Source organism: Hibiscus syriacus, unplaced genomic scaffold (genome assembly GCF_006381635.1).
Source record: "Hibiscus syriacus cultivar Baekdansim isolate YM2019G1 unplaced genomic scaffold, ASM638163v2 tig00116965_pilon, whole genome shotgun sequence".
Lineage (NCBI taxonomy): Eukaryota > Viridiplantae > Streptophyta > Magnoliopsida > Malvales > Malvaceae > Hibiscus > Hibiscus syriacus.
In genome coordinates this window covers 2,752,613-2,765,821 of record NW_024063490.1, presented here as the reverse complement: position 1 = coordinate 2,765,821, position 13,209 = coordinate 2,752,613, and the positions used below count along the sequence as shown (strand labels likewise).

Sequence of the window (13,209 nt, the reverse complement as noted above, 5' to 3'; positions counted from 1 at the left end):
CCTAGAAGTCTCGAATGACAGCATCTCTGGCATTTATCTTTTGTTGAACCTGTTCCCAACGAATACGTCATTGGAGTCCTCAATTGATAGGAATTATGTGAAGTTCATTTGTCTGTTTTTTGAATTCGTCAGCAATGTTCTCCAATTTCAGATATCGTTTTTCCATTGTTGCCTTTGAAGGGACTCGCAAGATCAGTAACCTTCATCTTGCCCCTACAACCTCTACCAGTCAGTTCTTCAAAGATAGACTTTCATTGTGCTTGACGTAGACCCGGTTCATTCTGAGTCCTTTATGATGCAGCAGAGTGATATAGTTTTCAATTGTGGGCACCACGTCCTCTGGATTGAAGGTGACACATAGTCGCCTTCTAGACTGTCCTCTGCATTTTTATTTCTTGTATTACAACCCCTTTGTCCATTAATGCAGATTATTCATGTTTAACAAACACATTTTTGGTGGATCAATACCTCTTTTAAATGATGCGAATGATGAGAACAAAAAAAAGAGTTAGTGAGGTAAATCAAAACAATAATAAAAATGAAAAATCCTACCCCATATGATATCTACCCCATATGCTTATTATTCCTACCCAGACATGATCTCTATCATGCATGTTAATTTTAAACAAATCCTAACCGCATATTTGTCTAGTTCGCATACTTTGAACAGAAAGTAAAGCAGGAAATAACTTAGGCATCCTAGGGTTTTAAATGAGGTTTTAGGGTGGGCTCTAATTCTCCATAGTCTCCCGGTTTAGGTTCTAAAAAACGGTACTCAAGTTCTCCTTGCCGGTGCCCCCTTGGGCTTGCCAGACCCTTAGTCCTAAACCCATCACAAGCTTGTGTGGACTAAGTTAAACTCGAGAGGACACATTCCCTTATGCCCGCATGGTGAATAAATTCACACGAAGACATAAGGTATATGAATCCCGAAGGCTACTTGCTAGGCCCACACGGTGAATAAATTCACACGAAGGCGTCGCTTTCACCCCCACTTAAATAGGGTTCGGAGCTTAGGTATAGAGCATGAGATAGAAACTTTTCAAAAAATCTCTGAAATCATTGAAAAAATGTCAGTACAACTATTTATTTGAAAAATAATCAAAGGTAAATAATTGGAATCGAATAAATAAATAAAAATTAAAATTTACTATTTTCACATAAAGACAACCGAAAATTAATTATGGCTTGACTCACTTACCTGTCCCCAACGGAGTCGCCAAACTGTCGCGACCGTCTTTCGGTTGGACCCGGAATTGGGCTTCGACTTGGAAAATTTGGATTGGAGTCGCCACCGACCACTTTAAAACAAATTTAGGTCGGTCGGACAACATCTTACCTGATCTGCGTTGTACCAGAAACATGTCGGGTTCGGGAGTCGGTTACGGTCAAGGAAGGATTAGCACCCTTGAACAGCCCTTTCGATACCAATTAATTTTTCGGTTGTCTTTATTTGCGAAAATTAAAATTTAAATTGAAATTCAAAAAATTCAATCCGAATTAATTACCTTTGATCGATTGAAAGTATCCATAAAAAGTCAAAAATGTTGGATTATACAAATGAAAATAATCATTAGAAAAGAATAATAAAAAATATTAATAAAAAATATTAATATAATAATATTAATAAAAAATAAATAAATAAATATATATATATATATAACAATGTAAAAAGAAATAAAAAATATTAAAATTAGGAGAAAATGAAAAATATATATAAAGTAAATAAATAAAAAATGAAATAAAAAGAATAAGTCAAAAGTTGTTACATCTCCTATGTTTTGCGTGTAGAGAAACTGTATTTGCAATGAAAATGCTCTGACACTCCTCGTGCTTTTAGATACTGGCTTTGGATCCTCCACGCTTATTTTTTGTCCTTTTATTCCCTCGGTTTTTTCAAATCGTTGCCACTTCCTCTGATTTTGATTCCACGTTTTTCTCTGTGTCCTTTCTTCTTGATGCTTGAGTCTATTTATAGTCTAAAGAAACCTATTTTTGGCTCAGATTTAGAGTCCTACTTAGACTCAAATACTTCAGTTTTAGTGTTTCAATATGACTCAAATACGTTAGTTTTAGTGTTTTAATAGGACTCAAATACGTTAATTTATTTTTTGAATCTCACTAAATCAGGGTTGTTGAGTGTGGATCCTATAAAAATAATAAAAAAATATTATTAATAATAATAAATAAATAAATATAATATAATAAAAATATTTTTGTAGACCCAAACAAAAATGAGTGTCTACAATAATAATAATAATAATAATAATATGATATTAACTTTTGATGATATATGTTCAAAGTTAGTTTAACCGAGTTTTAGATTCTAGGAAAAATGTATTAGAGGTCTCTGTATTTATATAAAAAAAGTTAATGTGGTCCTTGACAAACTTTTTTCGTCGTGATCGTTACGGTACTGACGTGACAGTTCATAATGCTGATGCGACAATCCATAGTGTTGACGTGACAATCTACGATGGTTGATAAAATGACATATGTGCTAAATTAATAACTCAAACTTAGTAGATGAAACATGGTAGTATCTTAAATCGCTACATTAACACCATAATGATCAAACAACGTAAAACATTGGTCAAAATGACATATCAAATTTATTTTATTAGTTGAAGGGTCATAATAAGAGAAAAAATAATATGATAGTCACCTGATTTTGTTTTCAAAAGTACAGAGACATCTGATGTTTTTTTCCTATATTCTACGAGGGCTTTTTACTTTCTAATATCTTTGCTCTTTTGTTGGCCATTGGGTTAAATAAGTGAAATATTGTGCCACTATCCTGAATCACTCGTTTGAGGGCTTTTTCGGCCCAATACGACGGCTTTAAAACAAAATTTATGAAATAGGGCTGTTAGACTTTTATTTAGGATCTACAACATTTGTTACGGTGTTTAAGTAACTCGTCATGTTAATGTGAAGAGTTTGGTCAAATAATATTTTTTATTTAAACTCGTCACCTGTGATAAGTTCTAATAAAATTGGCAACGTGGCATTAGGGGTGAGCGGAATTGGACTCGACTCGAAGAACCAATTTTTTCAACTCGACTCTTGAAAACTTGACTCGAATTAAATTCGAGTTGTAATTTCATTAACCTGACTCGACTCGAAAAAATTTCAAGTTCAAACCGAGTTGTAAAATACAACTCGAATACTTGAATAACTCGAAAATTTTAAAAATTAGTGGATTGATTTTCAAGTTTGAGTTGAGTCTCTTGACTTTGTATCATAAATGTATATCACACATGAAAAAAAATGAAGAAATACGCATGTATTGTATATGGTTATAAAAGATCATTTAAATTGAAATCAAATAATATCATAATATTATAAATATTTATAATTAAATTTAAACAGAAACTTAAAAAATTAACTCAACTCGAAAAAATTCTAAGTCAACTCCGAGTTGTAAAATATGATTAAATTTATTTTAATTTATTAAATGTGTGACTAAATTGAGAGAATATGTAAATAATAGTGATCAAATGTGTGATTATATCAAAATATTTAAATGTTGTTAATGACAGTTAACTCGGGTGACCACGTCTTAATTAGATAAAAAAGAAAGTGACAATATCTTATGTTTTTTGAAATCAGTGACCAAAAGTGGACAAAACATAAACGTGAGTGATTTTCTATATAGTTAACCCAATTTTAAATTACATTTTTCATTTATTTTTATATAATATTTTTCAAACTACAGAATCATAAAAATATTTATTTTTTTATTTTTTAAAGCGTCATCTAACATAATTTTAAAATGCATATCAAATAGTTGAAATTTACTTAAGACTTGCATCTTATGCGTTGCATTCAAAGAAGGCACTTGCAAGGTGGCAATCGGGCCATTCAGATCGGATTTAGGTTGGATTATTTCAGTTTGGGTCATTTTGGATTTAGATTACTTCTGTTTAGATTTGGTTCGATTCAGATCGGATTTGGTTCGGGTTTAATTCGAGTCTATGAAAATTCAGTTCGAGTCGGGTATTAGGTCGAGTCAAATTCGGATGGTTGGTTTTTGAGTCAGGTTAATATTGAATCGATTGGTTTCGAGTTAGGTCAATATCAGATCGGTTGGCTTTGATTCGGGTCAACCATTAGATTTTTGGGTCAATTCAGATCAATTTCAATTCGGGTCAGCCTTTAGATTTTTGAGTCAACCTTTAGGTTTTTAGCTCAATCGTTGTCGCTCTTTGTTGTCATAACGTTTGGTGCTTCATTTTATTACTTATAATTTAAGAATTTTATACAATTATATATTGTCACATTTCAAATGCAGAGTTAGAAGTTTTACTTTTAATAAATTGAATCAATAAACCTTTAAAATCAAGAATTTTATGTGAATATATATTGTCACATTTTAAATTCAGAGCTATAATAGAGATGGTTTTTTAAATGAGGAAAGATTATATTTAACCACTATACTATTACTAGAAGTGGTGGCTAACTAGTAGTGTATTACAAATGAAAATAAAACATAAATCATTTTACTATTTATTAATTCTAAAATTAGATAATAATAAATAAATAAATTATTCATTCATTTATACTCAATTATCGGGTTAAAATCAAGTCGAAGTTCGGTTTGGATTTGTTTTTGGTTCATGTTGCTTTTGGTACGAGTTAATTTCGGTTCGGGTTACTTTTGGTCCAACTAAAATTCGGGTCATTTTCGATTTGATTCGTGTTTCAGATCAATTTTGGATCATCCTATTCGGGTCTATATCATATCTCAGATTGGATAGATCGGTTCGAGTAATCGGATACGGGTCAAATTTGCCAGGTCTAAGTCATTGTTTTCCTTTAAAATTTGTAGGATATCATATCATCTCTTTTTTACATAAGTATGGGTGAACATTCAATAGAGTTAAGTCGAGTCGAGTTAAAAGAATTTTGAGTTAACGAGTCTTATTTTATAACTTAAATTTTATTTTAAATTTTTTCAAGTTAATTTGAGTTGTTCGAGTTTTTATTTAAATTTAATTATAACTTGTAAGTATTATAATGCTACGTTAATATTTGTTCCAATTTAAATGATTTTCTATAATTATATATATCTATAATTATATATAATATACATATATATATTTTTTATATTTTTTTCATATGTGATATACGTATATCATGCAAAGTCGAGGGACTTGACTCAAACTTGAAAATTAATTCATTTATCATTAAAAATTTTGAGTTATATTTTATAACTCGACTCAAATTTAAAATATTTTCAAGTCAAACCAAGTTTATAAAATTACGAGTTAAATTTTTTAACATCGAGTCGAGTCAAGAAAATCATTTTTTTAAATTGGATTTTACTCGTCCAAATCCTAAACATTTATTATTCACAATAGTGGGAATGGTAGTTGTGGAATTAAATATTTTTATACAACTAATTAAATAATGTGCTTATATCTAGTTTTATACTTGGCTTAAATTATTAAATATATACATACAATTTATTACTTAAAAAGGTTTTTTTTTTTACTTATTCAATTTAGATTTTCAAAATTGGAATCAAAGTTAATTAATTGTTAAAATCAAATGAACTAAATAAACAAAATCTGTTTTTTTACATAACATAGGAGATAATAAGTGCTTGCAATCATTGCAGTTGGTGCAGAGCTTCAATAGTATAAAACTAAAGGTCAATGATAGCAATTATTTGATTAACTGAAAACTGCTACAACATATGTCTCAAGGCGGAAGCAAGCAGATGATGAAGGAACAGAGAAACCAAATAAAGGTCCGACATCGAATCCTGCCAAGTTATCTCAGATGTACAGCATTTAATAACTCATAAAAGTCACATGCTACATCATAAGCATGTCCTTTAACGTGGACGGATGTTAGCCTGCAGCCTCCACCTCTTTCGTATATCGACTTGTTTCATCCATTGCCATCCAGCACGCCCTTTAGAAAATTCAACCCTTCCACTGATATGCTCCTCCGAACACAGAATTGTGGTATTTCTATTCGAGGTGGAGGGTCAGAGGAGAAGCAAACCACAATTACCGTTAGATTATCGCACGTGTTGCGCTTCAGTGCCTCCCTGACGAGCTCTCTTGAACATCTTTCGGGATCATTATGAAACATCAGCTCCTTCCTTGCCATAGTCACAGCACACTGGCTGCTCATGACATCCCACAGCCCATCACATCCCATTATCAAGAATTCATCCTCCTCGCTTAACTCTGTCTCCTGCAACTCCGGTTCTGCACTTAAAGGATAGGCAGATCCTTTTGGCCCCTTCATGTGCCAATCTCCGAGTGCTCGTGCCACAGATAATTGACCATTGAGGTAGCCATCATAAATTACTCCGCCAAGCTTCTCAATTCTTAGTCTTTCAGATGTGCAATTAGGTTTGTGGTCCTTGGACATTTCTATCGCTCTACCTCGCCTTCCCAACACAGCTCGACAATCCCCCGCATTTGCAATTATCAAGGTCCTGTGAAGAGAAAGTAATGCTAGATTCTCAGAGGTAGCCAAAATCTTCGTCTTCCCAATACAACATAATGGATTTGTAAATGAATTTGAGTTCAGGTTCGACTTGTAAACTAACATATCCTTTTCGTTTCATGAATCGATGAAGGACAAAAACAATAAATGTAATACACCATGTCTTGTTTCAATGAAGACCTTCCCATGTCATGACTTGAACAATACCTAAAAGGAAAATCACCAGTGCAATCTGTTGTCAACTAACCTTCCGAAAATAAACGCAATTAATGCAGTGGTGCCAGAGGATATATCAAGAGAACTAGCATCTGCAAATGAATAATCAGCTCTTAGAAAAGCACTCTTGATTGCCTTCTCCACACAAATTGGAAAATGCAAGTCTTCAACTATGAATTTAAGGATATTTTTCCTGATAAATAAGGCTGCATCTATTCCTCCGTGACCATCGAAAACCTGTCCACATGCATTGGCAAGAATCAGTTCACAAGTAATGGATAACATTGACCCCAACGCCGCCTTTCAAGGTAGTTGTAAACGAGAGAATCGAAAAAATGTAATAGAACAAACCAAATATAATAGAACTGACATGTCCAGACACCTTAAACATAGCGACAAAGCAGCAAAGTATAAGAAGGCTGAAGATCAAAGGGAGAAAACTACCATAAAGTAATATCCATCTGGGACCAAAGGATTGTGTGCTTCAAAAACTTATGGTATTGCTAATGCAATATCTAGCTTCAGTTTATGATGTCAGAGATGATAACTGTATTATCCAGACTGTTTATTTTCCTTGAAACCTGTGCATGACGTAACATTTGGGCATGGTTATAGGACTACGGTTGTCCAAATATATGGTAAAAATTGGAAAAAGGCATTAAGTATACCGTGCTGGACACATAATATTAGATACTCCCAAGTTAGGTTAACATAAGATACTAATGCACATGGTTCCTACGTCTTTCCATTTTTTTCTTCTTCCCCTCCCTTTTGACCTGGATTAAATCTCTAGATTTCCTTCTCTTTTTCTATGGAATGGGCTCCAAACACCGCAGCTAAACCTTCCTCAATATTAACCACACAAAGGTAAATATAGAGAATGATATAGGCAGAGGCTATATAAATGAGGAAACATGTTTTTTTACCGACTAACCATACCACATAGCTGAAGGAGGTGCATAAACTAAATGCCATTAAATAATGTTCCACTTGAAATCTTAATTAAGAGGTTCAGTAAAAGATTAGGTATGAAACACCATCAACAGATCATATATGGAAGATTCTAACATGATCATACCCCATAGAAAGCTCCAGGAGAAGGAACCTCTCCAGTTGTCCCCAAATGTCCAATAAGATCATCTATGCAAATGTGTTCATCCTCCATACACTGTTTGGGTCCCGTTTCAGCACAACTTCCTGATCGTAATATGGGCAAAAACTCGTTCTTTTCATCAGAAGATGACTTGTGGACTCTAATACCAATATCCAATTCCTGGAGGAGGAAAAAGAAATGTGTGAGAAAAGGAAGGAAATATTGAATCTAGCACCTACATAGATTATCTTCAGCCACTTCGGAATTATTGATCCAACAAAACATCAAATTAAATCAATTTAAAATCTTGTTCAAGACGATATGTTTCAACAAAATACAAACAGTTATAGAATTTTTCTGAACAAAGTACAATCCATCTCCTAAAATCTAGATCAGATTAGAGAAAGTGACAGAAAAGTTTACATAGCACAAATGCAGATCAGCTAGGCCTCAAGAACACTTCAGGATGATATCATTTATTCCCAAAAATGTCAACAGGTTTTTATGAGCAAAACAAACCTAGATCATCAGAATTATAATGGATTACAATTATATGTAAATTTTCTAAGCAACTTAAAACTAATTAGTAAGCCTTATGACAAACATTCAGATTTTATGTTCATTTAAAAAAGTCCTTAGAGATCAGGCATATTCAATAATGATCGAAAGAGGGATCAGAAGAGATCAAACATACCAAATTAACCTCAGCAATCAACTTCGCCGACCCCATGGAATTGCGCACAACTGAGAGGTGGCGGGGAGGTTTACCAAGGGAGACTCGTTTCACATAATCCAAATCCTCATTTTCCATATCTGATGCATTATCCTTACTATAACTATCTTCTATGATTCCACATGGAGGTGTAAAATCCATATCCGCTGCCATATTCCTTTCCCGACCATAAATTAAAGATCTCGAACAAACCCTTTCAAGTTTAAAGTTCTAAAAAACAATATTTTTTGTAAAATTCTCAGGGAAAAAGGTTCCAAACCGCAACCAAATCCTGAAGCAACGTATCATGGATCTCTCAAATCAAGCTTGTAGATTCAACTATAGCCAAACTTAAGTTTCTTACCACACAGATAAAATAATCCAAGTAATCAAATGCCTTGAAGAAATCCCAACCTCTAGGAATCTTATACTTTGTGCATCAGGGTTCCTTGGCAACAATTCAGAAATCTGAGAAAACCAATCCATTGGGTAAAATATCAAGAACTGGAGTCAACTTCGAGATCAAACTAACCTAACCCAGATGGCATCAAAAGAAAGAAAAAATCAAACTTAATTGGATAACTAAGCCTTCAATTACCTTTGAATCAAGCTATCCAACGGCCCATCAAAATTTTGGATTTTTATAGTCACTGAAAGCTGTTGCAAGAATTACTCAAAAAAGAAAAAAAGAAACCCCAGATCAGAACTGGAGAGAAAAAAAAAGCGAAACCTTCGCCAAGGGTAGATATTATGATTCTTTGTGTTTTGCCTATGCCCTTTTTCTAGTTTTTTTGTTCCTGTGTGAGTTTGTCCAAGGGAAACAGAGAAATGGGGAATGAAAAAACGAAGGTAAAAACTTGGTGTAGCTGTTGTTAGTTCTTTGTTGCTATTTATGCGGATGGCAACCGGGTATTACAGGTAATCCGGTGGATTCTAAGCTGTCTCGTGTAGAAGATGGCGTTTGTGGCTTTTAAAACGATTAAACTACGCTAATAGTCCCTTTTGTTTTTGATATGATCGATTTTGATAACTAGTTTTTTAATTAAGTGCGTTTGGTCTCTTATGTTACCGGTCCGTTCGGTTTAAGTCTATATGTTGTTAATTTCTGTTAACTCATTACCAAACTGTTAACTCATTACCAAAAGTTTGAGTTAACAATTAAAAATTTAAAAATCTAAAAGACCCACGTATTTTCTTTTTCTTATTCTTTTGCCATTAAAGCTTCATTTTCTCTTACTCTTAGTCAGAAGTAACAACCCGAGCATGAATGATAGCAATACTTCAACATGTTGTTACATGAAATATGATATGATATCATGCACGTGGACTGTTATTTTCCTTTTTCATGAATGGGTTGTATTAGACGTACCATCCACCACCCACCACTACAAACTACAAAGTAACCCCATTTATTTTCTTTTTTCTTCTCACCCTTTTCTCTCTATAATTTTTTTCTAAGAAAGTTCTTTTCTCCTAAAATTGATTCCAAATGATGAAAAATCAACTGTTAAAGAAATTAGACCAAAAAACAAAAGAATCATGATTAACACTTTCAGTTTCACCACCTTATTAAATTATTATATTCCATAATGATTAAATTCCTTTTTTTTGGGTTATATAAACAAGTATTTGATTGTAAATAATAGTTAATTGAGATGAGTTTTTTTCTTCTTTCTATTGATTTCATGATAATATAAATCAAGGAAAATGTGGTCAAAACTATGATGATGAGGAAGTGAAGTGGACACCATGATTGAGGCCACTTGTTAAGCGTCGTTTTACTTGTCAAACTATATTAAATCCCCTTCTCAAATAAAATAAATAGAAATAAATATAGTATAGTGAAAGAGGGTCGATCTACATGGACTTAGAAATTCCTGATGCAATTTAGTATCGATCTTAGTCCATACACTTGTAAGAAAAAATAAATTAGAAAAGGGGGTTTCACAATTGAGAGATGAAGAATGATGAAAAATAAAGATTAAAAATAAAGGAAAGCGTAAATAGGTGTTTAAATCAATAATGAGAAAATTGCCTTAAGCTAGCTTTATTTCAATTCCATTTGATCATCAAAATAGATCTTTGCTCCAGGATTCATGTCCAGGCACTTGTGATTCGACGATAACATGGCAAATTTTCCAGAAACAATTCGAGGAAATCTCTCATAGTATGGATATCCTCGAGCATCAGGCTTGTAACTCTAGTGTTTACTACATGAGCTAGAAATGCCTCTCAACCTTGATTGATCAACCTCTGAGCCACTAAGGCTGAAACAAACTTACGAGTACAACGAAGTCTCTCACCAACCATTATAATTTTAGTACCATCATCATTCCTAAGCTTAAGGTACCCATCTTTGCATCTCAGACTCACGTCGTGCTTCGACAACCAATCTATCCCTAAGATTAAATCAAACTCTCAGAAAGGTAGTTCCATCAGGTCAATGGAACCCTGAACCTTAACTAAACACATATAGTAGACCTTGTCCACTATAACATCTAACCCAAACGGACTCAAAACCCTAACATTAATCTCAAGGTCCTTAACTAGAATCCCTACTCATGGACAAGCTCACAAAATATAGAAATGTGTGGAACCCAAATCTATTAAAGTAATAACATGAGTATAAAACATAGTGAAAATACCTAAAATAATGTCGATTGTCTCACACTATTTCTGGGCCCCACTGTATACTACCTCGAGGCAACTTTAGACTCAGGTTCAACTACTGATCCAACAGTGCCCTTGTTTTACTGACTCGACACTGAACTACCACTCCTCTGGATAGACCATTGACCACTCTAAACAGACATAGCCGACCTTTGAACAAACGGTAGTGCAACACTCCTTACCCCGAGACAGTCTCTAGTGAAATGCTCTAGTGAGACATACTCGAAGCATGTATTAGAAACCCAATGACACTCCATGTTGTTCCGTTTACCACAATGCTCATATAAGTAAGGCTGTTAACCTCTGGTTGATCATTTAGTTCTTTTCGTAGAGGTTGAAGTCAAAGGCCTCCTATGAGACTCCTGCCCCTAACGACATCTTGAACTCTGCCCCGACCTCCAAGATTGTAATGATGAGAACCTCTCTACTCCTCGAAAGTCTCTGTCCCTCTTGGAAGAGGACTAGGAGGGTCTAACATAATCTGGTGCTCTTCAGCTCTATCCTATAGAACCACTCATCAAATGGGTCATCATACTCTGCACCCTCTCGATCACCTTAGCCTAGTAAGTTAGTTTAGCAAATAGCCTAGGTGACAGTCGCTAGATGGGTAAGAATGTCAATATGCAACCCCTCTTTGAACCTTATAGGACGTCCAAGTCCTAAATATCTGGGACAAACTCATTGTCAGTATCCCCGACAAGCAAGACTTGACTCTCGTCTCATCCCTTATAACTACGAGCGAGATCATAAGCCATATCCTAAAGAATTCAAAGAAAAAATAGGAGTAATTATCATCATTCCATACATTTAAATACTCTAGACACTCTAGAAGCATGTGCATCACTAAAACTCATCGAATCTGACCCGCGGTCCTAGGAAAAACTAAACATAACGCTCTAATACCACTAAATGTAATACCCAAATCCAATCTAAACCAAAATATAGAGGATTTTAATATTACATTGAACCACCAAAGTTGCTAACCATTTTTTAAATCATTGCTTGCATTCATAATAAATCCATAGTAAAAAATAAATAAACATTTAAGTTATACAAAATAGGGAGCTCCTAAAATATCATCTCAAACATATGATTTTAGCAAAAAAGAGTTACGATTCAATTATGTATAAGATCTATAAAATGCATTCCCTCTAAAATAACTGAGACATACTTTAAAGTTTGACGAAATCTGGGATCTACAATCTGGTGATAAGCTCCTCAATTGGCACCTAAGAACATGTATACGAAGATAATTTTGAACGTTGAGGTGCAAGCTCAGTGCCATACAAATAACTCCATTATACTACATGTATTTACTAAAAGAGAATGCTAACAAGTATAATCATTGAGTAACAGAACGTATCAAGAATATATCATAACATTATGAGCGGTTCTGAGTTTTAGAGTATAGTGACATTGTCATCAAATAACTAAAGTCCCACAACACTGGTTGTCACACCCCAAAATAGGATTAATTAAAAACATTTAAAGTTTTGGTGCCATTTTGTGATATCTCTAAAAGCGCAAGGAATAACTCTTTAATTGGTCCAAGTTTTTGTTATTTAAATATTTCAACCTCATTTTCCCCCGATTTTGTTTTTTAAAGTGAAAATAGTTTCTCTCACTTTCATTCTCTCTCAGCGACCTTTTTTTGGGTTTTCTTTGATTCATCGTTAATCATAAGGCGGTGTACGACACCTCCAACACCATTGTATTTGTCTCATCGACCACGTTCGTCCGGTGTCCTTGGTTTGTTGTTCATCGTCACCATTTGTGATCGGTGAAGGTTTAAATATTTAGGTTTTGGAAAAACCCAATCTCTATCAATCTTTTCAGAAAACTGACATTTGTAAGTACTCTTCCTATTTTAAAATAATTTTACAAATTTTATGTGTTTTTCGGCCACCAGAAGAGGCCCCACGTACCTCCATACGCAAGTGGGCTTTGTTTTACCAGTTCAAATAGTTAACTGGGTTGCCTGAACTGATCTGTCTAAGCTGGTCTGCTTGAACTAATTTTGAACCGCTAATTGAGTTGACTTTGACCGACC

The 13,209-nt window shown here is 34.0% G+C and overlaps 1 protein-coding gene across 2 annotated transcripts; it reads right to left on the bottom strand.

Moving 5' to 3' along the window:
- Positions 1-5,700: 5,700 nt before the first annotated feature.
- LOC120191330 (probable protein phosphatase 2C 27) lies at positions 5,701-9,330 on the bottom strand. Of its 2 annotated transcripts, XM_039194302.1 has the most exons (5): positions 9,088-9,330; positions 8,472-8,957; positions 7,763-7,957; positions 6,716-6,921; positions 5,701-6,457 (listed from the first exon to the last, which is right to left on the bottom strand). In XM_039194302.1, the coding sequence occupies exons 2-5, from the start codon at positions 8,661-8,663 to the stop codon at positions 5,899-5,901; spliced, it is 1,152 nt and encodes a 383-aa protein (XP_039050233.1). In that variant the 5' UTR covers positions 8,664-8,957; positions 9,088-9,330; the 3' UTR covers positions 5,701-5,898. The 2 variants fall into 2 exon arrangements, with proteins under 2 accessions (XP_039050233.1, XP_039050232.1); XM_039194301.1 differs by having other exon boundaries at positions 8,472-9,330.
- Between the last annotated feature and the right edge of the window lie 3,879 nt (positions 9,331-13,209).